The 24,760-nt window shown below is 46.2% G+C and overlaps 1 protein-coding gene across 5 annotated transcripts in view; it reads left to right on the top strand.

The window, feature by feature from the left end:
- Positions 1-24,760, top strand: part of SFMBT2 (Scm like with four mbt domains 2) — a 210,735-nt gene that overhangs the window by 173,641 nt on the left and 12,334 nt on the right. For all 5 annotated transcript variants that reach the window (XM_082848830.1, XM_082848827.1, XM_082848829.1 and 2 more), the window contains 5 exons: positions 10,242-10,351; positions 16,135-16,310; positions 18,375-18,541; positions 18,906-19,169; positions 19,925-20,053. In XM_082848830.1, the coding sequence (XP_082704956.1) occupies positions 10,242-10,351; positions 16,135-16,310; positions 18,375-18,541; positions 18,906-19,169; positions 19,925-20,053 (846 nt within the window). The remainder of the gene's footprint in view (positions 1-10,241; positions 10,352-16,134; positions 16,311-18,374; positions 18,542-18,905; positions 19,170-19,924; positions 20,054-24,760) is intronic.

Raw genomic sequence — 24,760 nt, 5'->3', positions numbered from 1 at the left:
GCTGTTATAATACAACGCCGGCACGTCGCAGATACCCAGTGAACGCACGCGGATGAACACACACTGAGTTCTGCATCTGCCTGACCGTTCTCTCTTCTCGGTGCCATTTCTCACCATGCTACTCACTGGGTCAGCCTCTGATGTTCCAGTTCCTTTGAGGTTTGCTGCCTTTACTCCCTCGGGCTGGGAAATCAGCTAACAAATTTAAGTCAACTTCTGTCCATCGACTAAACTTTATTTATTGAGCTCCTACTTGCCATAGAGCCCTTGAATAGAACCGTTGAGGGTGTTCAGCTGCAGCAGAGGTTATTTGCAGGTAGGGAAGGTTAAGGAAGGCCCAGTGAGATCTTCCCAAGAGTCAGCTCAGCAAGCTCGACGCCCAGAGGCCCTTCTTACTGCCAGGGCCGATGCCTCGGAGAGTGGAGGCTGCTGGAGCACTACCCCTAGACAAGCGAGCGCTTACTGTGCATTTAAGTCGGCACAGACCACAGGTCCCGCAGATGGTAGATTTGGTCTAAGAAGAAACCAAGCCCAGGTTACATGTAGGGATATCTGTCACTGTATAAAATTTAGCCCCTAGACCTAATGGACTCTCTTGAGTTCCCCCAGTGCTTTCAGCCCTTGAGGGCAACCTTGCCATGGCCGTATCACCTGCCTGAATTTGTGCCTGGTTTTGTTGCCAGTGATCAGAATGGGACAGGGAAGCTCACAAAAACCTGGTGAATGGATGCGCTTGTGTAAAGTCCCCACAAGACCGTTTCACACCCACGTCCCAGTGGTTCCAGTGAGGTCCTTGGCCACCTGCGGACCCTGTTAACAGACACAGTGGCCTTAGGGTCAGTCTCTCTTTGGGGCTTGGCTAGTTTACTACATAATATTTTTAGAATTCAGCAGTAGTTAGCCCTGATCAATCCTCTGGTAGGTCCCAGCAATCAAGTTTAAAAGCTAGGCCAGAGGGACTTCCCTGGTGGCGCAGTGGTTGAGAGTCCACCTGCCGATGCAGGGGACACGGGTTCATGCCCCAGTCCGGGACGATCCCACATGCGCGAGCGGCTGGGCCCGTGAGCCATGCCGCTGAGCCTGCGCGTCCGGAGCCTGTGCTCCGCAACCAAAAAAAAAAAAAGCTAGGCCAGAGCAGTTTTCTGATGACAGGAACTAGTTTTTTGCTGATGTTCAGAAAATGCATGAAGCAGGAAAGAAAGAAAGCAAGCACTTCAGTTCCGTGAGTGCAAGAAAAATGTAAGTCCCACCAAGCCGGTGTCGGTGTTCATGCTAATACTCCTGCTTCAGCCCAGGACCTGGGCATGGTTTCCAATTGCATTTCACTTACAGAGAATGAGGGCATTAGAGCAAAGACAGAGCACGTTCGCTTCTTCAGGCCATCAGGGGTGTTAGTAGTTAAACGTTTTTCTGTCTTTGGAAGATGTAGAGTGATGGCCGTTTTCCCTCTGTCTGGTTCTTGGAGAAATACACGAGGTCTGTGGGCACGGATGTGGAGCCGGCCTTTGGAGAGGGGTCCTGAGGGGTCCTGAGTGCTGAGAGGGCGGTGGACCAGAGGGGAGGAAGTTTCTGGCAAACGGGAGGATGAACGCCTGTTCACTTTCTGGGCAGTGAGTGTCCTGAGCTTGAGTAGGGTTGAGGGCGTAGGGACCTCGATTCCAGAAGGAGGGCGGTGGAGGGGGCGCAGGCAACCTCTAAGATCAGGAGCCCAGTCAGGTCCAGTCACCTCGAACAAGGGGCTCCCAGCGAGTAGCCTGGAGGGGAGGGGGCAGGTCGAGCCCATCCACAGCCCCTCAGGTCCCCGGGGCGTTTTGTGGGACCCCCGGGTGCAGTCACAGGGGGAGTGGGCCCTGTGACCACAGGAAGTGATGGTGTTTGTCATAAATGAAACTCGCAAGATCAGGATGGTCGTCGCCAGCCAGGACTGTCCTATTCTATCCCCAGTACTTTCCCATGCACTCCTGCCCCAGTAACGCCAGGGTCTCCCCAAGTCAAATAAACTGCAGGTCTCCGGGGGCCCTCGGTGAACTTGGGAGGTTTTGCATCCCAAGCGTCCCACACCTCTGAGATCATCAGCATCGTGGGATGGAGTCTTGTCGTCCATTCGCAGAGGCATTCAAAGAACTTCTGCTTCATGCTTTATATGCAAGCTCGTGAGTGGTCAGCTCTGCGGTATTGACTTTGTCTACAGTGCAGTAAGGCAGGCGTTGTGTGCCTGTGTCGGTGTGTGAGAGAGAGAGAGCTGGTGAGCACAGGAGGAAAAGGTGGTGGGGGGCACCTGATGTATTCACTCCTGTCCATGTGTACTGCGATGGAAAGTTCAGCTTCTAATGCAGACACACAATGAGATGGGAGAACACCGACCGGGTCCTACTGGCAGAAATGGCTCTGAAAACGCCCACTCAGGAAGAATGGGAGTCTGTGTTTTCATAGCAACTCTGAAGGCCATAGGTTTGAAGGCAGCCTGCCAGGATAAAATCCCACGTGCCTTACAGAGATCTGGGGGGAGCCCAGGGTTTTTCTTAAACATTATTTGGTTTAAATTATTTGCGGTGTGTAACCTCTGTTTTTAGCAAAAAAGAGAAATGTATCATTTTCGGTGGGGAGTCGATAGGAGTCCTTTTTCCCATTTTCCACATCACCTTCCGATGCGTGAAGCTACAGGTGTTAACAGAATTGCTCCTCAGCAGCAGGGGTGACCTGTGTTTCACTTGCTGCCTTTGGGCAGCAGGGTTTCAGCCGTTTAAGAAATGAACATTTATAGAGGGAAAATCGACAGGTTGTGCCTTTTCTGTGGAAAAGCAAAAATATGGCACTGGATTTTTATTGCCTTTTCTTTCTGATGTGGAACGTAGGAGAAAGCAGCATGAGTCCTGGACACTCGGGAAACTCTCTGGATCCATGAGCCTCCCTGGTTGCTTCTTTCCCTCTAGCACAACTGTCTGCCCCACTTAGTGGAGATCGCCAGGCTTGGGACCTCTGACTCACCCTGACACCGAGGGACCAGTCTGAATACGATGGGCTAGATGGATAAGATAAAATAAGTGAGGCTAGACACAGCTTCAGCTCCACCAAAGGGGGAAAGTTGTTCCTGATTCGTAAAATACAGAGACACACATATGCACGCATCCACCCTACACTCTCCTCCCCTCACTCCACCCACCTACCCACCTACCCACCTACCCATCCATCCACCATCTGTCTATATCTTTCTATCATTTGTCTCTATATATCATATTCATCCATTCATCTCTCCATCATCTTTCATCTTTCTATCTATTAATCGTTATCTATCTATCTGTATCTAGTGTACCTAAAAGAGTCACTTTGGTACTCTTCATCACAATCTGGTCCAGGGGTGCAAAGGTTTAGACATGACCCATTGAGCCTTCTTGGGTTTTTAAGAGAGTAGGTTGTGATTAGTGTAACTTTGCAAACAGTGACTGCAGAAATGACTAAGAGCCCTGAGTACTGGTGTGATGATGCCAGAGTTTGGGGTAACTAATCGGGTTGCCACCAGGGCACAAAGGAGCCAGGCACGTTCACCTTTATTGAGTAAGATTTTCCTCTCCCTCAATCTGCTTCTGTGGTCTTAATAGCTCTTTAGCCTCAGAAAGTGCAGAGGTCAGTGGTGTGGGGACTGCTGGGTGTATGCGTATTGTTTTTTGTCCATCCGCACCTTCCCAGGGTCTTTCATTCTGTTATCTGACACTCAGCAACTATTACCGTGCATGGTCACATCAGATACACTCCAGCTCTGGGAAGCCAGCAGAGAATGAAACGTCATCCATCCATCCATCCCATTCACCCATTTAGTCGGTTCCTAAGCAATTCCTGAGTCATAAGCATGTGCTGGTGGGCACTGTGCCGGAAGCTGGGGAGTCAAGGTGAGCAGGAGATGTGCCCCCCAGGTGAGTTGACAGTCCCCGCTGCAGAGCCTCGGGGGGAGGACTTAGGCATTTCAGGTTATACTGGAAAGAGGAAGAGTCTTGCCTAAGTGACATCCAGTTAAGTCAGTCAGCAAAATCAGAGATGCAGATGTGCCTCTGGACAGTTCTCTGGTGTTCTTGTTGCTGTTGTTTTAAACTTATGCTGAACGTGAACCCATTGAGAACAGTGTACCAAGCCTGTGGGTGGCATAAGCTATAGCACATACATAATGTATGATTCAGGAATTAGCTAGACAGTGTCCAGGAAGGTTGGCAAAAAAAGTACAAAGTGTTTTTTTGTTGTGAAGGTTTTATGATTTGCCTGTAAAGATGATGAGATACTTTTGCTGAAATTTCTTATTGTACTGTAGGGTAGGATTCTGTAACAAGGAAATCAGTGGCAAATGCTACCTCCTGGGCCTCCGTTGACATAGAACATATGGTACCAGATAAATTCTTGGAGTGAATCAATCATTAAGTTTTAGATGTACAGAATAATTTGATCCAATATCGGTGCCCATCTTGAAATTCATTGAACAAATTCCAAAAAAGTCTTGATCGAGCGCCTCCTATTGCCAGGCATGGTTCTAGCTACTATGAATAAAGCAACAAACAAAATGTAGTCCCTGATTTCTCATCAGGAGGGCAGGCTGGTGAGGCTCCCTTCCTAAGGTTTGCACACAGCTGCCTTCTTGCTGTGTCCCCGCATCTGAGAGGGAGGGCAAGCTCTCTGGTCTCTGCTCACAAGGGCACCCCGTCATGGAGGATCCATCCTCAGGACCTCATCTAAACTTAACCACCCAAAGCCCCACCCCCAGTACCATCACATGGGGGAGGGTAGCGCTTCAACGTAGCAATTTGGCGGGACATACTCAGTCCATAGCAGAAGGGAAAACCACAGGTGGAAAAGAATACTCTGGAAAATAGTCTAGAGTATAAGGGCGTTTTGCTGCTGACGGATCATGAGCTCAGAGGGCATCATGGGTGGGTTTGGGAAGCCGTGAGGGGCTTGAGATTGGGGCAGACAAGGGGGAAGCGCAGAGCCATATGGGAGTGGGATTCTGGGCAGAAGGAAAGTTCTAAGAGTGTTGCGTTTCTGGTGACCAAGCTGAAGGAAGGTACAGGGTATGATGGGATTCTCCTGTTCGTCTTCCAGGGGGAAGTGGATAATTCCTGAAAATATAGGCGGCTTCGGAGAGTGGTCTTTTAATCAAATTGAAGTGATAAAGTAGGGAGTACTTTGGTGCCGGGGGAGGGGGGCTGCCTACCAGGGAAGCACTGGGCTCCCCGACCTTGCCTTTGAGCCTGGGGAGGGGGGCGGAAGGGCCTGCTCTCCGGGTGGTGGGTTGTCCAGGGGAGGTGAGCCTTCCGTTAAGAATCGAAACAAAGGTAGAGGGCAGTTTCAGCCCAAGCAATAGAGTCCACCTGGGAAAGCACGTCAGATTATTACTGTTCTTATTACAATTTTTGTAACTAATAACCAAAGGAGAGATGAGCGTAGTGATTATTAGGTAATATTTTGGGGGTATATTAGATGCAGCAATTGCATTAATTTTGGGGACATGCCCAGAGCAGTCAGTGATTCGGGAGACTGAATGAAAACACCTACGTTTAAGGGTAAATAACTTGGAAAAGTCTTGTTTTCTTTTCCAAGCTTGTTTCGTGCTTTCCTCTGGCTTCTTAGAAGGTTACGTTTGCGCTGCAGAGAAGGAAAGACCCTGCTGCTTCCTCTTTGCTCTTACGAGAACATCTTCCTTTCTTTTCAGTTTTTGGTGGCGTTTACTTTTGTGAGCGTTTAAGAGGAAGTGCTGCGTACTCCATTGATAACACTGTGGACCTCTGGGGGGTGTAGGATAAATGTGACTTCACTCTGGGAAAAGAAGCACAGCTGCTACAGTTCGTTTGAAACCCAGACTCCTTCTTTGGGTTTGGAGACGTGTTTTAATTAATATTCTCCATTTAAATCTCGTTACAAAAATAAAACTCTGCTTGTCTGTCTGCTCTGCAACTCGCCAGGCCTCTCATTGTATCGACAGCACAGGTGCTCACATCAGAGTCTTGTCTCATTTTGGTCCTCTCGCACTTTATGTATCCCATCCACCTGGCGAAGCCCTACTGATGGAGAAATGGCTGGTTAGGCAAGAGAAATTTATTATCATTTTATTATTTTAAAAAACCCAGTCATAAAATTATCTCCATTTCACCTGATTTTGAAATTGAAAGAAATCATCTCTGAGGCCCGTGAGGGCCTTTGGTGGTCCCGATTTCTATAAAAAGCTAATTATTGTAACTGTGGCTCTTGGACAGACTGCAGAGCAGAAAGGTCTGCTGTAACAGTGAACATGTTGAGGGGGGCTCCTTTGCATCCAGATCCTTCTTCTGACTTCACCAGAGAGAGAATATCCTCCTTCCTGTTTCCCTGTGGGCCAGTCTCTCTCTAAATGTTTGCCCTAAAGAGACATCTCCCGCCCTGGCCACTAGAATTCAACAGATGACAGACCTTTGAGGTCAGGAGTCTGTCTTCTTTCCATTAAGTTAGCCCAGCCTGAGCTGTGGGAGCTTATATTTGCGTTCTGAAGTGTTTTCTAATCTTAACACTCAGAGAACTAATTTTCCTATTAAGTGGTTTCCTGCACTTTCAGCATTGTTATAACTTTAATCATAGGATATAGTTGAGGTTGGAAACGATCTTAGTTACTTTCGGTGTTCGGGGAGAAGTTTTCATGATAGTGCATGTGGAAGGAAATAACGGAATTCCGTGATTTCACGAAGTGAACAGAAAAAAATCCCATCGATTTACGGAATCCTTTGAGTGCTGACCTTGTACCTGAAAGGGCAGGGGCAAGAGAAGGAGACACGCATTCACTGAGGGGCTCCCGGGTACCAGACGCTTGGCGCTATTTGCTTCTTCCCCTGCCGACACCACCTACGCTCTGTTCTATTTGTCTCTTCCTCCCTCTGATGACCCTTCTCTCTTCTCCTGTAACTGACTCACTCACCGTTTTCTGAGCAAACTTTTGCGCCTGATGGAGCAGAGGTAGGAGAACAAGAGGCGCAGCAGGACGGGGCCGTGGAATGCACCGTCGGAGTCCTCGGAGGTTCAGAGAGATGGGAGCGCAATTTGGATTTGAGAATTAGGTCATCGGTGCCCTTCAGTTTTGTGTACTGCTTGGAGAAGAAGCCAGATTTGGGTGGGTTGAGAATTGGAGATGAAGAATTTAAAAGTATAGACTTTTTTTTTTTTTTTTGAGAAGTTGGGTTCTGGAGAAGAGGCAGTAGCAAGAAAGTCAGGAGCTTCTAAGGAGAGTTATTTTGCGAAGGTGCTTGACTGAAACATAAATACAGGCCAATGAGAATAGAGAGATGAAGGCTCAGGGAGAGTTTGTTTTGTGGGTGGATGAGGACTGCTTGGATATCAAGAAGAGGGCTACCTTAAACATTTTTTATATGCCGAGCTGTTACCTCCTTTATTTCTCACAACATCCTTATTCCAGGGGAGAAAATCTTTTCCTCTACCCTCTTAGGTTCAGTAGGTAGGGCCTGTAAATTAAACTGACAAAAGAGAGATTAACAGGAGAAAAGGGTTGCAAGAAATTAAAAACCAAAGAAGCCATTAGGCTTGAGATTTTTACATACCATTTTAATAAAAGACAGTACATTGTGGAGAGGTGATCAGACAAAGGGAAAGGGGTCTGGGCTCCGAGGACTGTTAAGTATATGCGGGAATCTAACGGAAGATAAGGGGGTTTTTTTCCTAGTAAGATTTGTCTGTGCAGAGTCATCTCTGGGCCATCTTTGTTTCTCCAGTGACAAGGGTTGTTTTCCTCCTGGTGCAAGAGCGGGGAGGGGGACACTTTCACAGTGTTTTAGGCAGAAAGGGGGAGGGCAGAGAGTCCCTGCAGTGTCTGCTGTTTCTCAGTTGTGTCAGGGAAAAATTAATCCTATGCCAAAGTGGCATATTTTGAGGTGACAAGTTCTGACCCCCTTCATTGTGAACCAGGTAAATGACAGCGCCCCCATTATACAGATGAGGAAAGTCAATCAAGCATCTTGCCTAAGCTTGATTAGCTTCTAAGGGATGGACCTGGGATCCCATCCCATATCTGTCCAACTTTACAAAGGCTATTGCTCCTCTGCTATAATATACTGTGGGGACTTCTGTGTAGAAGGGTGTTCCCAATAAACATTTCGTGAAGCCTAGGAAGTCCAGTGAGGCATTGCTCTAGCGCTAATTTCCTCCTTGAGATACTCAGAGCAATGTTAATGTCAGTTTATTGGGAAGAGTGTTCATCAGCTTCACAGCTAACATCCTGTTAGTTAATTGGGGGCAGGGTCTGAGCTACCCTTTGTGATCAAGAGTGTAATAACTTGAGTTCTGATGTTTTGCAAGGTACAGTAATTCAGTCTAACTTGGGTCATAATAACAGCTGTCAACTTAGTTATTTTCATGGAGTAACTGTAATACACTAAGATGTCAGGTACATAAATTATTCAGCTCACAATTCCAAAGTTTTATAGAGAGCTTGTTGAATTTAGAGACAAATGATGTGACACTGGGAAAAGCCAGGGGAAAATTATTCAATATCACATGCCTTTTACGATTTAATTGCCGCCTGTTTCCACTCTGAATTGAACTCTGGAAGGCATTTTCTTTTCACAGTCACAAAATGCATTTCTCTATGCAGCAAATAAGATGTAGCTCTGGGGCTTTCTCAACGAGACACAATGAAAAGATTCAGTTGAAATTTTATTGTCTGTTGATAAACACTTGGTGCGTGATTTCAGCCAGTTTCAAATGGATTTATTTTTAAACTCGGTTTCTGTAAATTGTACTGACAGTAAATAATAAAATCAGATGATTATTCTAATAGAGAAAACAAACACCATAGAACGAACTGCTTGTATTGCTGTGTCCTGGCCTTTTAGCGTCTTGGCTGAAACATGTTCTCTTGATGGGGCTCTACAGGGGCCTGGGAACGTAGCAAAATGCCACCCAGGCAAGAAAAAGACAGTCGCCATGCTGACTGCAGAGTATAGAATATTTCAAGATCGAATCCTCAGTTATGAGAAGGCTTTGTCTCTCTCAATTAAATCAGGGTGCAGACCACACCAATTACATTCCAGAACACACCAGGTACATGAAAACTGGGACTTGAAAATTTCTGCAGCATACTTTTCATCTTCTTTCTTCCCGTTAACACTGTGCTGGTCTCCTTCACAAAATAGTAGGCGCTTCAGCAATATAGCCAGTGTCCTTCCAACTCAATAAGGAATTTTTCTCACTCTCTCAGTGGGGTTTTGCTCCGAAACATGGCACGTGAACTCAGTGCCTGGCTCGTTCCTCTTCTGGACGGGGAGGGGCTTCAGGAACGGCGGGTACTGTGTGCTGTCTGTATGCTCCAGGGCTTGGCACAGGGCAGATCCTCAGCGAATGGGCGTTTCATGGAATGAAGCCCCCGAGGTCTCAGTGTTCCTTCATGTGCTGCATTGCATCTTCACATTTTTTTCAGCTCTCTATCCAAATAACAGCAGCTCACGAGCATGCCAGAACTCATGAAAGTTCATTGCTAATGAGGATTTGCTTATGGGAAACGAGTGCCTCAGAGCGTGAAGTTGAGGCTTTAGAAGGGAGATGTCTGGTCCCTCTGAGACTGTTGCGGTGGTTCTGACCACGTGTTCGTTTTCTCGCACTTGGGACTTGGGAGCGAAGGGGTGGCTTGAGGAAGCTGTCAGATGGTGTTTAGACGCTCAGACTTCCTTTCAAACACTCACGTCTCTGAGAAATGTCCTAATGTTAGATGTCCATAAATTGGGTCAGCGTCAGGTGAGTTTCAAGTAATTTCTTAGCCCTCCGTACAAGTATCTGAAGCTTATCCAGAAGCGTTGGAACAAACCTCCCATCTCCATCTTAGTGATTCCTTTTGAAAATATTTTTAAGGATAAAATGGAATTCTTAGTAACCGATACTACTGAAGAGGAATCCAGTTGAAGGATGATCCGTGGCTCTTTGGAGAAAATGGTTCAGTTTTTCCGCAACCAGGAACATTAGTGAGAGCCAGCCATCCCTTCTGGCCAGCGGTTCACACTCTCCCAGGCAGAGGCGTCGGATTTCACGCCCTTTCTATCCCCTTGATGGGCGAGCACGTCAGTGCCAAGCTGCAAAACATCCTCTCTGACTCCATCGCAGCCCATTGCTGACGGGAGGTGCAGGGCAGACAGCTCTGAAGTATCAGCGGAGCGGTTTCTAAAACATTCTTGTTTTAGCAGAAATGGATGCAGTGGACGTTCACGGCGATTCCTTTTTCCCAACAGGTTCTTAGCATGATTATCAATGCAGCTTACAAACCTGGAAGGGTATTACGGGAATTACAGCTGGTGGAAGACCCACACTGGAATTTTCAGGAGGAGACACTGAAGGCCAAGTAAGTGTTTTCAATTCTGGAAAACCAGAGTTCTCAGCATTCTTTGCCTGACAGTTTGAAACTTGTCCTTCCTCTTTTTCACATGGCCCAGAGAAGTGGAAACCAACAGAAGGCTTGTTGTTCTGCAGTTCTGTGCACCACACACAGAGTTTATTGTGTTAAATATTCAGAATAAAAATGTACTGATGGGTTGTTTGATCCAGAGGGAAACATTTATATAAAGAGAGGATTCCTCTTATCATTATTATACGTTTTTCATTAACAGATCTTAATATCTGATACTGTAGAGTTTATGTCAGATACATTCTATAGAGTTTATGCCAGATACAACGTTCCTTACTCTGCGACTTGACAGTTTTAAAAAATAGGAAGAACCAATACCTCTCTTTGGTTTTGGTTAATAGGCTGTGGCTAGACATGTAGTTGGTCACTTATTTTATTTGGAAACAGGCTAATTGGAAAGGTAATGTTTGCTTTGCTTTAAGTTTCTTGAACTCTGAAATTGGGAACACCCCCTGGCCTGCTTTGCGAGAACTCAGTTGTTTAGGAGACAGATAGAAAAAGACCCATGTCTCAAGATAACTTTATGTTTAATAATAGTTTTGGTGGTTTGAGAGGGCTTTTAATATCCACTTAATTCTTTTAAAATGGAATAGATCTTCATCGGTCCACTTCCTGTATAATGGTGTCAAAAGGTATCACTTAGCTGTAACATTTGGAAAATGATGCTGTTTAAACAGTGAACTACTTTTCAATGGCTAGAGCATACCTAAGCCCTCCTTTAGGGAAAGTGCCTGTCCTATTTGTAGTGAAAATTAAGGAATATTAAATAACTTATATGACCAGTGGTATTTTCCTCCATGGTTAACTTACACCAGAACTGAGTACAGACGTGGAGAAATTCACAGTTACTCGCATTCATGGTTAGTTATCCACTCAGCCTTTCCTGTGTCTTTTTTGAGCATCTCTATAATTTTAGATTCAACAAAAGTCATGTATGGTCTAATGATACTCCACTAAACCACAAAAGTTAAAGGGAATGCATGTAAATAAGGAGAGTCTTGGTTTGTTGGAAGGTGTCGTGTCAATGAAGGGTGACACCATACCTCACCCTTCCCTTCCTTCCCAAGAAATATTTAATTGAGCTTCACCTGTAGCCCAGAAAAAAATAAAACATGTTATTTTTCCAATCTAACATTCTGTATTTTTCTACTTTATATAAGCTGGAAGTCATCATACACAGTAGAATACTTTGTTATAATGTCGATTCATACTGGTAGTGGTGGCAGGAAACCCGGGCAAGTATTTATAGAGAGAAACCCTTCTTACGTCTTGTTTTAAAATTTTTCTGTAAAATTCAGTACATCCAAAATACACCCAAGGATATGGAAATAGTAAAAGTACAACGACCTTAAATTCCATTAAAATCTCCCCTGCTCCCTAAGCTAGCCAGAAACTCACTCCGGATTCCCAGAGTGACAGGGAGAGTTCATTTTGCACTGTTGTCACTCATTTTCCCATTGCCAAGTTGATCAGAGCTTTTATGAAACCAGCCTGATACAATCAAAACAGACAGCACGACCCAGCCCTGCTGTATCGTAAAGGCAACGTTATTACCTATTATATCAAACATGACAGCGCGTTCCTTAGCAGAATCTTACACAGCAACTTATAATGAGAAAATGTGTGTCTGAACTGGATTTCAAGTGTCTGGATCACAGTAGCATCTTAAAGCAGCTGCTAACAATGGCAGATTTACAGTCAGCGGGAATATCCCTTATAATACTACGTGCTGAGTCACCTCTTTCCTTCTGATGTAAAATGACAACGTTTTAGATCTTGATAACTTTGATGTTTTCATTGGTGCAAAAGGGAGGAGAGAGAGTTGACTTCTTCCCATTTTGCTGAAAGGCTAAGATGCTTTCTTTCGTGAATAAATTAACTCAGCGAGGGCGGAGACATGGCGTTTAAGGCATTCAGTTGTCTTGGTTGTGGTCCTTGAGTTATAAAACCACAGAGAGTGTTCTCAGTAAGAAAGGGCATGAGATTCTTCTCTGTAGAGCTTTGGGAACGCTGTCACTTAGCATCTGGGAGTTCTGATTGGTTTTTTCCTCTTCTGAAAAGACCCATTTAGTTGAGAGGATAGGGGTGACATTGACAAGGGTTGATCTGTAAATAGACGAAAAACGAACACTGTCATCTACAGTTATCCCCCAGTGATTTTGCCTATTTAGCCAGCAACCATACCTTTTATGCTAGAACAAATTATCGAAATGTTTGAACAGTGTATAAGAAGCCTATCATATAATGAGTCTTCAACATGAACTGCAAGGCAGAACCAGGAATAGCTTGTGCTAAAGGACAAGGGGATGCTAGTGTAGTTCACTTCAGCAGCTCTGGAAGAGAACATTGTTTCTTTCCGATGGATTGAAGTTATTAAATTGACCTACATTATTTAGAATTTCTGGAGGAGGAATTTAGGCTATACCTGGCTATACCTTAGGGGGATTAAAAAAAAAATCCAGTCCTATGCTTTTAGAGACATTTACATGTGTTTTCCAACATGTTATAGAATCTTCCTGAGGGGGAAAAATTGTTGACTCTTGTTTGAATGGCTTTTGTGACAACCTTTATAAAAGCCAGGCGGAGGTTTAATAGATTTTCCCAGTCTTCTTTTGTTACAGTTATGCAGAATATTTAAAGTGGAAATATCCTGATGTAATTTTGAGTGAACTAGATTTCATGATCACTTAGGCAGAAGCAAGGAGATAAAGTCAAATCTTTACTTTTAGGTGAGTCACGTTCAGCTCTATGGAAATGATATTTTGGTTTCTTTTTTCATAAGCAATGACAATTTTGTGTGTGTTTTCATTTATTTTACCTTTTGGGGGGTATTTATTCATGCCCATGGCTTTATGAACAGTAAGATGTAATATTTGACTATCAAGGAGATTTATGTGAAAAAGGATTCCCAAACTGAGAGACTTTTCACTGAAGAAAGATTTTGTTGGTTCATGTGTTAATTTTTACTTTGCTCAGATTTGTGAAATTTGCTCTCGTGAAAATGTATGCTGTAAACATTACGTTAAGCAAGAGGGTGAACCCGTTTCTGAAGAGAAGACTGAATTTCGGTGTGTAATAAATTCATCAGGTTATGGGCGTGGCGTTTCTGGGTCACACACAGACCAGTTTAGGATGTTCTGAATTAGAGGTTGTCTTTCATAAAATAAACGCCCACCCCATTTATCACACAGAGTTCCCATGACTTGAAATACAGGAATCAAGAAGGAAGAGAGAAATTTCTGAGGTTGAGTACCTTAAGACTGAAAACTAGTGTTGCACTGACTCTAGTTCTAGATTAAGAATCTGTGACCAGTGAAGTAAAAGCTTTGTTTTGAAGGAAGTCGGGGCCATCTCTGACTATTTATTGCTAATGAGAAGAGCGATTTTTCTCACTGTGTGCCACGCATCCTTATTTCTGCCGTTATCATCTTTTTTCCCCTTTTAATTCTTCCTTAAATATTTGAGGATGTGAATCCACCTTGACAGACAGGAGCCTTATTCTCCACTGTCATCATAGTCCTGTCACAAGTGAATCTTGCATCACAAGATTTTTAAAAAGGTCCTGATGTGGGTCATTTTGAAAGATGAATGATAGAACTTAGGCCAAATTGAAGTCATTCTGCTTGGATCAGTGTTGGTGTTTTCACTTTGTATTTCTTTTTGACTCAACATCCGTTTTGATTTTTCTCAAGTCTTTAACTGAAAGAGAAGAGACCGTTTTCCCCAGAGCTCTTGTTTGTCCATCTTCATCCGTCTGTCTCCACCCTGCCACATGCACTCACACATGGACATAAATCCCTACTTTGGCTGATAGGAAATTATTGGAAGGCTACCCACACTTCCTTATTGCTGTCAGGGGGGAAAACCCCTTCATCTACCCTCTTAGGTTCAGTACCTGGGAGCCTGCAAACTAAATTGACAAAAGACAGCAAAAAAAAAAAAAAAAAAAAAAAAGACCATTTCTTTCCTGGTGCAATAGATGTATACACAGAAGTGCTCTATGATGTGTAACTCAAAGGGACAGTTAGGTTTGGAGCTTATACCTAAGTCATCTCTAACTTAGTGGGGGGGAAGGGAGTGGGGAGAAAAGGCCTCTGGGGAAGAACAAATAGGTTTCTTTGGGAAAGACAAGTAGGTTTTTAGGAGAAAAACTGGGAGATAAGAAAGTTTGGAATAGTGTGTTTATGCAGGCAGGAGTGGCCTTTCTGTCTTCTTCAAGGCCATGAAACTCCTCCAAGAGGGGATTTATGGTAGGCTTATCCCTAGGATGAGAAGCGACCCCCAAAGAGGGGATTTATGGCGATCCTCATGGCTCAGAAATGTCTGCCTTTAGTCAGATAATGGAAACTCCAAGAAAGCTGCCTTCTGCATCTGTTGAATCGTAAACATCTTCCTCTTAAAACAGTCTGTGTGTGCACTCTGAGACTCTGAGTGGGTCCCCACGTTCACAGCAGGGAGGCAATCCTTCCTGGTCCCTCCATCGTGCTGCCTTCCTGTACTGTTTCAAAGTGTGCTCCCCGTCAACCCTGCAATCACGACGGTGGACAGCAGGTACTCTTAACAACCCTTCTGGACCCAGACAACCATTCTGTTTTTCACTTCCTCTATTCAATAAATTACACGAGATATTCAACACTTTATTATGATATAAGCTTTGTGTTGGATCATTTTGCCCAGCCATAGGTTAATAAGGTAGGCCAGGCGAAGCTCTGATGTTCGGTAGGTTGGGTGCATTACATGCATTTCCGACTTAGGATATTTTCAACTTAAGGTGGGTTTATTGGGATGTAACCCCCATCGGAAGTCAAGGAAGATCTGCATACAACTGTGTAAAGGAGCAGGTTGACACGGCTGATGTGGAAACTGACAAGGTCAGCCTTCCTTGGTGGTTCTTTCTCTCTCAATTTTGCTTAGTTTTCCAAAAATTAACACAAGCGCTCTCAGCCAGAGCTACCACTACGTGCAGTTTTCCTGGAAAATAAACTATCGTTCAGGATTTCAACTTGAAAATTAGGGTGCACATCAAGGACATAGTTTAATAGGCCCACCTATTTTGATGTATTCTCATTTCAGTGGACTCTTAAGTTCAGTGAGATGTGAAGTAAATAAAGACATAGGATCTGTTGCCAACTGAGAAATTTATCATTATTTTGTACCAATGATAGTTTTAAAAACTGTATTGAAAGGTGACTCAAACTATTTCGAAGAGCTCACCTTTTCAGCCAGCATGGTTTACATCATTATTAAATAGGCATTTGGATGAAGGCTGTAGTACTTATTTTTAAAACAGGAGTCCATCCAACCTGCTTGCCAGAAGATCTGGTCTCTAGTTTTTCGTTGGTGACTTCATGTGGTTTTTCTTGGGGAGGAGAAAGGTTTTATTTCTCAAAGGTCATGAGCAACGAGTGACACTATCTAGATTCCAGAAGCATCCTGGAGGGGTGTTCAGTTACGTAGACCCCGGTGAGAATACGCCAACTGGGAGTCTTTATTTTGGAATCCTGTTGTAGCCTGGTCGCCACATACATTGCCCATGGTGCTGGGCATTTCTTAAAAATATTTTTGTGAACTCATAAGGAACAACGAAAACACATGACAGAGAAACCACACACAACCTGCTTTGTTTTTAGAAAGTGAATGGGCCGCTTTGGAATCCACTGTACAGAATAGATCTGAGTAAGTGTGTGGTCTCTCCATCACTTTTTCTTCTTTGTTTCTAGGTATAGAGGCAAAACATACAGGGCCGTGGCCAAGATCGTCCGAACATCTGACCAAGTAGCGGATTTCTGCCGCCGTGTTTGTGCCAAGCTCGAATGCTGTCCAAATTTGTTCAGTCCTGTGCTGGTTTCTGAAAACTGCCCGGAGAACTGCTCCATTCACACCAAAACCAAATACAGTAAGTGCAAATCTGAAAAGAACGTTGGTCTGTGGGCCTACCCGCAGACCATGTAGTCATGTAGTTGGTGGGCTGTTTGTTTGTTTATTTGTTTGTTTTTGCTTAAACACCTTTTGCATAGTTTTTCCTAGGAATTGCTACGGGAGAATTCTTTAAGGTTTACTTAGTAGATACTTGTTTCTCTCCTAGAATAAGGAAGGGATGGGGATGTCTCCAGCTCTGCTGCGACCACACTCCAGGATGAGCTGCTTTGTGGTTCTCTCTAGGTGTCAGACACTAATGGATAAGTGTTTGTTCACACCCAAGAACCCCATGGCGTTTCTTGACAGTTTTATAAGTGCCGTCTTTACGGACCACATTCAAGTGGAAGGTACTGGAAATAGACAGCTTTAGTCCTGAAAGAAACCTAACACTAGTTGGTCATTTTGCATATAAGGAGTTTGAGGTGTGGAGGCTGAGTGACTTTCCTCTAAGGTACAGTGGTGTGGGGATGTGTGGACACGTGCTTCACTGCAGGGTGGGAAACAGCCGCCGTCCTCCAGGAGCCGTGCATTTGGTATTTTCCTTTGTATGCCTCCAGCCGTAGATAAAGGTTCCTTTGGTGCATCTGGTCCTTTTCTGGAATAATGGGAGTTCCATAGGGAACAGTTGAGGCTTTGGCTAATGAGGAAGCATCTCAGTGTTGATCACAATTGAAAACTGGACCCATAATAGGTTTTAGTTAGTTGATTATACATTCAAATGGTAAAATATATCAATCATTATTGAAAGTTGGTAAATAATTTTCTAACTATTGCTCTAGGAGGTAATACAGACGTATAACTCTGTTATTGAATTCAGAAGTAATGAAAGTCTCCACTGAGAGAAAAGAATAAAGTGTGTAGTTATGTAGTAGGGAAGGAACACTATTTGAAAAGACAGAAGGTGCCCCGTTAATTTGGGCTGTGTGTTTGCCAGGTGGTCTTGGTCAGATCGAGAGATGGGGAGATCCTTCGTGACCAGGGCCCTCCAGTAGGTGTTCACTGTGCTTGTTCACTCTTCAAGCTGCAGACTCGGGGGCAGCTGTCGGAGCTTCTCCAGTGGGCGTGGTTGCCACCACTGTGTGCAGTATTGGGGGCAAGGAAGGGCAGCAGAGAGAAACTCCTGAAATAACTCTAAGCTTGTTTGGCTCACCTTCTGTCTCGGTCTGCTCGGGCCACCACAGCAAAGTCCCGCAGACTGTGGGGCTTAAACAACAGACATTCATTCCTCCCAGTTTTGGAGGCTGCCAGTCCAGATCGAGGCGTCGGCAGGGCTGGTTTCTCCTGGGGCCTCTCTCCTTGCCTTGCAGTCGGCCGCCTCCTCGCTGTGTCCCCACAGGGTCCTCCCTCTGTGCGTCCCTGGTGTCTCTTCCTCGTCTTGTCAGGATATCGGTCCTGTTGGGTCAGGGCCTCACCCTTATGACCTCATTAACTGTAATCAACTCCCTAAAGGCCCACCTCCAGGTGCAGTCACATTGGGGGTTAGGGCTTCTACATTTGAATTTGCGAGGGGCTGTGCAGGCGGCAGGTGACACTGTTCTGTCCGTAACAGCTTGTAAACACGAGGGCACCGGGGACAGGTTTCCCCCCTGTGGAGCTGTTTCCTCAGAACTGTTTCCTGAGGTGTAAATGGGATGTGAATTTTCTGGGGTTTTTTTTTTTTGCGGTACGCGGGCCTCTCACTGTTGTGGCCTCTCCCGTTGCGGAGCACAGGCTCCAGACGCGCAGGCTCAGCGGCCATGGCTCACGGGCACAGCCGCTCCGCGGTATGTGGGATCTTCCCGGACCGGGGCACGAACCCGTGTCCCCTGCATCGGCAGGCGGACTCTCAACCACTGCGCCACCAGGGAAGCCCCCGGGATGTGAAGTTTCGATGGTCTCAAATGAAGGAATGATCTCTCTCTCACTTTCCCCCTCCCTCTCCCTTTAGTTTTCCTTCTCTCCTCCCTCTGCCTTGCTCCTGTCTCTGTCCTCCCCATCCATGCATGCCCGTGGGTGTAACCTTTTAATGAAGTTTGTAATCTCATCATCTCTCTCCCTGTAGCTTATTATTATGGGAAGAGGAAGAAGATCATTAAGCCCCCGATTGGAGAAAGCAGTGCTGAAAGCGGACACCCTAAACCGGCCAGACGCAGGAAACGACGAAAATCCATTTTTGTGCAGAAGAAACGGAGGTCCTCTGCCGTGGGCTTTGCCACAGGCTCCGGGGAGGTATGTTCTGCTCGGAAGCTTCCCACATTCCATCGGGAAGCACCGCCCTGGCTTCACAGCCAAGGCCAGGTTGAAGTTTGATGCTAAATGGTGAGAATCGTGAACCGCCAGAACCCCCTCCTTAGTTGTCGAATGCAGACTTAACATTGCAGCGTCTCGGCTGGGAAGGGGCTGCAGGTGGGACCCGGGGTGGGACCATGGGATCCATCTTCCGAGGCCTCCTTGGACACATCTCAGCGGGAGGGTGGCACCGGCACCTGGGGTGGAGCTGCGGGCCCCCTCCCCCGCCTTCCCGGAGGCCCCCTCCCCCGCCTTCCCGGAGGTCCCCTTCCCCACTGCCTCAGTGCATCTTCCGTCCTCCTAGGAAAGTGAAGAGGAGGATGCGGACGCCCTGGACGATGACACCGGGAGTGAGGAGACTGGCTCCGAGCTCCGTGATGACCAGACGGACACATCCTCGGCCGAGGTGCCCTCCACCCGGCCCCGGAGGGCCGTGACCCTGAGAAGCGGCTCGGAGCCCGAGCGCCGGGCGCCCGTGGAGAGGACGCGGAGGGGCCGGAGGGCCCGGGCGACCCCCAGCGCCAAGGGGGCCCCCAGGGGCCCGGCCTCCAGCCAGGAAGCAGCGGAGGTAAAGCTCAGGCCACTTCAGCTGGCCCATCTGGTGTCCCCAGTGGGGCAGCACGGGACCTCACTTGGGGGACCCCTGTTTAAGTTAAACACTAGCAGCTGCTCCGGCTGTGTTGCTAAATCAGGGGCAGAAAGCTTGGTGATTCCACATCCCACAGAGCAGGACGGTGAACCTCAGGATGGGGCTCTGGGAGAAGTAATAGCACCTCTTTTTCCGGAAGGTTTTAAAACCACAGGGATCAGGAGAACAGACAGAGTAAGTCCTCAAGGTCTCATTAAACACTAGGCTTTCCCTCCTCAGGAGACCTTGTGATGCTATAAAGTGTGTAGTCGGGGTATCTGGTCTCCCCTGAGCCCACGTGTTACGCGATCAGCTGGAAGGTCGCTGGCACCAGCCTCACACACGTAACTGGGGGCATAGCGGCCTCGCGCGCCTACACCGGCTCCTGCCCTGTCTCCTCCTCGACCAGAGATCCCGCACTCAGCCCCAGAGCTCCTGAACTTGGGGGTCAACAGCGGCCGTCACTGTGCCTTTTTTTTTAACCTCTAAAGATACACAAGTCTTTGGAGCAAAGTCATAACCCAGACGAGTTGCTAAGAGCATCCCTGGATACCGGTCACCTCTGCACCTGTCCAGGTGCCTCGTGAGGAGGACGCGAGTGGTCCAGAAAGCCCGGGTCCAGCCCTCAGGCTTCAGAGAGGGTCCCGCCATCTGGGAAGTGAGAAAACAGCCTCCTGCTTCCCTTCCCTCTGCAGGCGGTGAAGCAAGAGGAGGAGGAGAGGCTGGTCCTGGAGAGCAACCCCTTGGAGTGGTCGGTGACAGACGTGGTGAGGTTCATCAAGCTGACGGACTGTGCCCCCCTGGCCAAAATATTTCAGGAGCAGGTACGGGGTTCCGCTGCGCAGCAGCTCTTCTGGTTCTGAGCCTCTGGGTCTTCTGTGTCAGCTGGCTTCCTGGGGCTTGGCCTCAGCAGGGTGTGGGGGGCTTCCTCGTACCTGGGGGCAGGGGAGCAGGACACCCGGGCTCCATGTGCAGTCCCACCTGCAGCTCCGTGGGGTCTCTTTGCCGTGCAGTGGAGACGGCAGCTCCGGCCTCTACTAGGGGTTCTCGGATGCCCCTTGGTGAGGGCTGGGTCTTATGCAGCCTGGCCTGGCTGGAGGTCAGGGCTCCCAGCTCTGCCTTGGCTGGCGGGTGGGGAGCGCGTTGTCCTGTGGTGGAGCAGTTGTCGTCTGAAAGGCTTTTGTCTCCCCAGCTCCCCCTTTCCAGTAGAGAGAACAGGCTTCCGTTGGCCCTCTTTTCATTTGTGCCCGTTGGCATTTCTGGGCTGCCAGCTTGTGTAACACTAAAGACATAGGAGGCCAAAAAACAAAAGCTCAAAGGACTGGCTACCGTGTCAGATCTGGAGTCCCACTGTCCCTGGCTGGTCTGCCTTCTTTTCTCCACCTTCCAGAGTCTTCTTATGTTTGTCTTATTTACAACATTCAGGGCTTTTACTTCTCGAGAGAAAGAGGGAGAAGTCTACTTGATCTTCCCAGAGGCAGAAGCCCTCGGGCCGTTGCGCTTTATTTAATGCTGCTTTTGTCACTGTTTTCTTACTTCCTTCACTTCTTTCTTTGTAAATTATTTTAAAGCCTGTGGTATGTTAGGTACTACGGTAAATTATGGATAAATGGGAGAACTATTGATATAATTTATACCTTAAAAGTTTTCAGTCTAGCAGATGAAATGATATGCCATAAGGAAGGAGGGTTTTTAATCTATATTTTCCCTTAAGTTAGTATGAAAATAAGTCCCCTCTCTAAACATAATCCACCTTGCACACTTCTCACTGGCCTCACATAGCAGGTTCAAGTGGAAGCCTGTCACGTGCTCTACCATGTTTGCTCAATTTGTTGCATTGACATTTCTTGCATTGTTTCACAGTGTAAGCGTCTTTCACAACCTTGCATTTCACTAAAGTACTGTTTTCCACGTCATAAATTAAATATATGTCCATCTAGCTTTTTTTTTAGATTATACAAACCAATAGTCTAGAAAGAGGGTAATTCAAGCATTAAATCATTAAGAAAACAGGAAAGGCCTCTGATTTCCCCTGTAACCAGTGAACTTCTCAGATTTTCTCCCAAGGCCACCAAAATGCAGTAACGAATTATAAAAAGCAAATTAATGTGGTTCCCAGCTCCTCCCAGGAGAGGGGAGTTCTCAGTGTTCCCAAGGTTTCCACTGATGGAATAGTAGCGTCTTCTGTAGACACCCAGTAAGTACACCGAACGAGTGAATGGTGGCTGGAAGGCCAGGCCACCTCCTCGCTGTCTGACAAGCTGCACTTCCTCTCTGGGTGACACTTAAAAGCAGACAAAAAGAAAAAGGTTCCTTGTCCGTAAAGAACGTGGTAATGAGCATGTCCCTTCATTTAAACACACAAACAGGAAAGAAAGAGAATTGTGAGAAACGTGAGGACTCACATGATTTGGGGCTTGTTGAGAAACTGCATCTCGGTCTTGCAAACAAGAACAGAGCAGAAGGTTGAAATCCTGCTTAAAGCATACGGCCCGATGCAGCATTTTTCCGGTCTGGTATTTATTACTAGCAGCACCTCGAAAACAGCGTCGCATTTGTATACGTGACGAGTGCTGATGACACGGATTTAACACGTGTTCCAGCCGGTCCTACGTTCATTCAGTCTGCACCCACTGAGTGTCTGGTACACACCTTGCAGTATCCACGAGGCAGATACAGAAGGTATCGGTCTGTGTTAGTCCCAGGGCTTGTTTTGAGACTCACGTGCCACTTTGAACTGACAGATGCTTTCCAGTTGGGCCTCTCGTGGGACAAAGAACAGACGCTATTTGTGCTGTGAAGGGCAGACAATAAATATAAATATAATATATATAAATATATTTATATAATAAATATAAATATCTGGTAATAAGCAAGAAGGTGAAGACAAAGCTGATTTGTGAAAAAGGCTAAAATACTACTTATACTGAATCATCCTTAATTGGATTTTAATCCCTGTTTAAAACAACATCTCGGGAAGTTTCGTGCCTTCCCAAGCCAAGGCGTCTAAGAAGGAAACATTCCCGACACTCGGCCACTTCTAGGATCAACAAGGGGCATCTGCTCACATCACCTAAAAGCTTGGCCTTACATACCTACTTATTTCTCTCGTAAGAGAGAAAAATAGGTAGAATTTAATTGATTATAGCCTTATTTCTATTTAAAGTTCTATGTGAGACCGTTTCATCTGTCACAGTAAAAGGCTGTTCCCGGCGGGGCTACCTGAAGTCCGTGGGCACCTGAGCGTGTATTTTGTTCAACCAGACCTTTAATTACTAATTTGTTCTATCACCTTTGAGGCCAAACACCACAGCTCTGATTTGATGGGGCCTCCAGTGGGTCACTCCAGGCGTCGTATGAGTTTTTAGATGAATGAGGAGGAGCTGGGGGTTTATCCACCAGCATGTGAGAGAAATCACAGCGGGTGGAGTCACAGCTACGCGCCTTCACTCCCTGGATTCTGAGTCATAAATTCAGAGACTACCGTAATCATGGAGCATTTAGAAAAATTATAAACTTCCCATTACCAGAATATATGCTTTTTAACTCTGAAATGTTATAGTAACTGCTTAAAAAATCTATACTCTATAATTTCATGTTGCAAATATGTACATTATACAGGGAAACTCCACACATCTATAAAAAGCAGGAAAGTCTTAAATAAAATTTTGCCTATTCATTCACCTTTTGTGAATCAGAGCCATGCAATAAGCAAACTACCCAAATTAGTGGTTTACTTTTTTTTTTTCACGGTACACGGGCCTCTCACTGCTGTGGCCTCTTCCGTTGCGGAGCGCAGGCTCAGCGGCCACGGCTCACGGGCCCAGCCGCTCCGCGGCATGTGGGATCTTCCCGGGCCGGGGCACGAACCCGTGTCCCCTGCATCGGCAGGCGGACTCTCAACCACTGCGCCACCAGGGAAGCCCTAGTGGTTTACTTTTAATGAAGAAATTCCAGGATGCTTCAGGTGTAATCCACATTTAGACTAATTCCCTCCTCTTTCTACTTCTGTAAGCCCTGAATATCCCCTCTAAGGAACCACCAACTCCTAAACTGACCTCTGTATCAAAATAAATGTGATTTTCCCATGTACTAAGTATAACTTTTATGTTCTGTATTTTATCTTATTTCATTTCTTAAAAATGAGTAGTCCATTTATGGTAATTCTGTATTTAACAGAACAAGTGATTTGCCAGCCATTCTGAATTATATGGGAGCATATTTCTAAAAATTAAATCAACTGTGAGGTCTGTAACTACATGATCAATGAAAAAAATAACTTCTTTGGAACCAAAACAAAAGCTACGATGAGAGGGATTATAAGGGGGGGTCCCCCCGCCCCCTCAGTTTTTCACTCCTTACAGTGGTGACTTGCATGACTTCACTCCAGTAGCTGGAATTTAACACATTATTTCTCACAACTCATTTGCTAAGATAATTCTGCAGAACTCAAACTACAGTTTGCTGGTCCTTCTATAACTTGCACACCTTTATAGATTTAAAAAAAAAAAAAAACCTAATGATGCAATCAGCAGGTGGAATTTTCTTGCTAATTTTGTTTAACTCTCCCTTTAAATACACCATTCTTATTTCTAGTTAAACCACATTTTTAGATTGCCAGCCTGGCATCTGACAGACAGATACCTCTCTGCCTTTGTAAAAATGCTGAGTACCCCTGAGCTGTATCCATTTTAGCATTCTCATCCAGAGTTTCCAAGACAGAGGGCTGAAATATATCCATTGTAATAAAGGGCAGGTTAGTTCTCCATGCCGGGAACCCCAGTTCTAGGAAATCTGAGGAAGCTCACAGATGCCCCAGCCTGTGTTCTCCTTGCCTTAAATGCCATTTCTAGATCTCCCATCGCTCTTCCAAGGATCAGCCGTCATCCGAGCACCTACATGTGTGCTGGCGTGGTGCTGGGCACTGTGGGCGTGGGATGGGAGGTCACGACCTTCTGATGCTCAGGTTTCTCCAAGTCGGAGGAGGTGAATCATTGAGAAAGCCCTTGATTTCCTGTTAGCCAATGATGTGTAAGATCTCTCCTCAACTCAACAAAAATTTACAGATAAGCTGTGTGCAAGGCACTCTATTAAAAGCTGCCTGAAGACAAAGGTGGGTAAGATGCTTGCAATTCTAAATGCTCCCGATCAACTGGGGACAACAGACAAAGCAGCAGCTGGCAGCAGCACATAAGAGACTGAAACAGCGTCATCCTTGGTGCAGGAGAGGATGCAGCTGTAGGCAGAGAAATCTGGGAAGATGTAGCCTAGAATCGGGCTGTAGAAGGCGATGCCGACTGCGGGAGTGAGGCCGGGTCAGCTGAGCCAGAGCACACACGAGGGGTCTGTTCAGGAAGGTGAGGGAGGTGGGCTTACAGCTGAGGTCCCCGGAGCAGCTGCTAGCTGCGAGGTTGGAGAGCAGGGCCGTGGTGCGCGTGCCTGATAGTCAGTCATGCTACCTGTCCAAACAATGTGTTTTCCCAAAAAGTGTCCTGGGAAAGAGCCCAGATTCCTTATCCAACTTTGTAAAA

Source organism: Leucopleurus acutus (assembly GCF_964270905.1).
Source record: "Leucopleurus acutus genome assembly, chromosome: 1".
NCBI lineage: Eukaryota > Metazoa > Chordata > Mammalia > Artiodactyla > Delphinidae > Leucopleurus > Leucopleurus acutus.
Note: the sequence above shows the minus strand (reverse complement) of the source record. Positions and strands in the feature narration are given on the sequence as shown.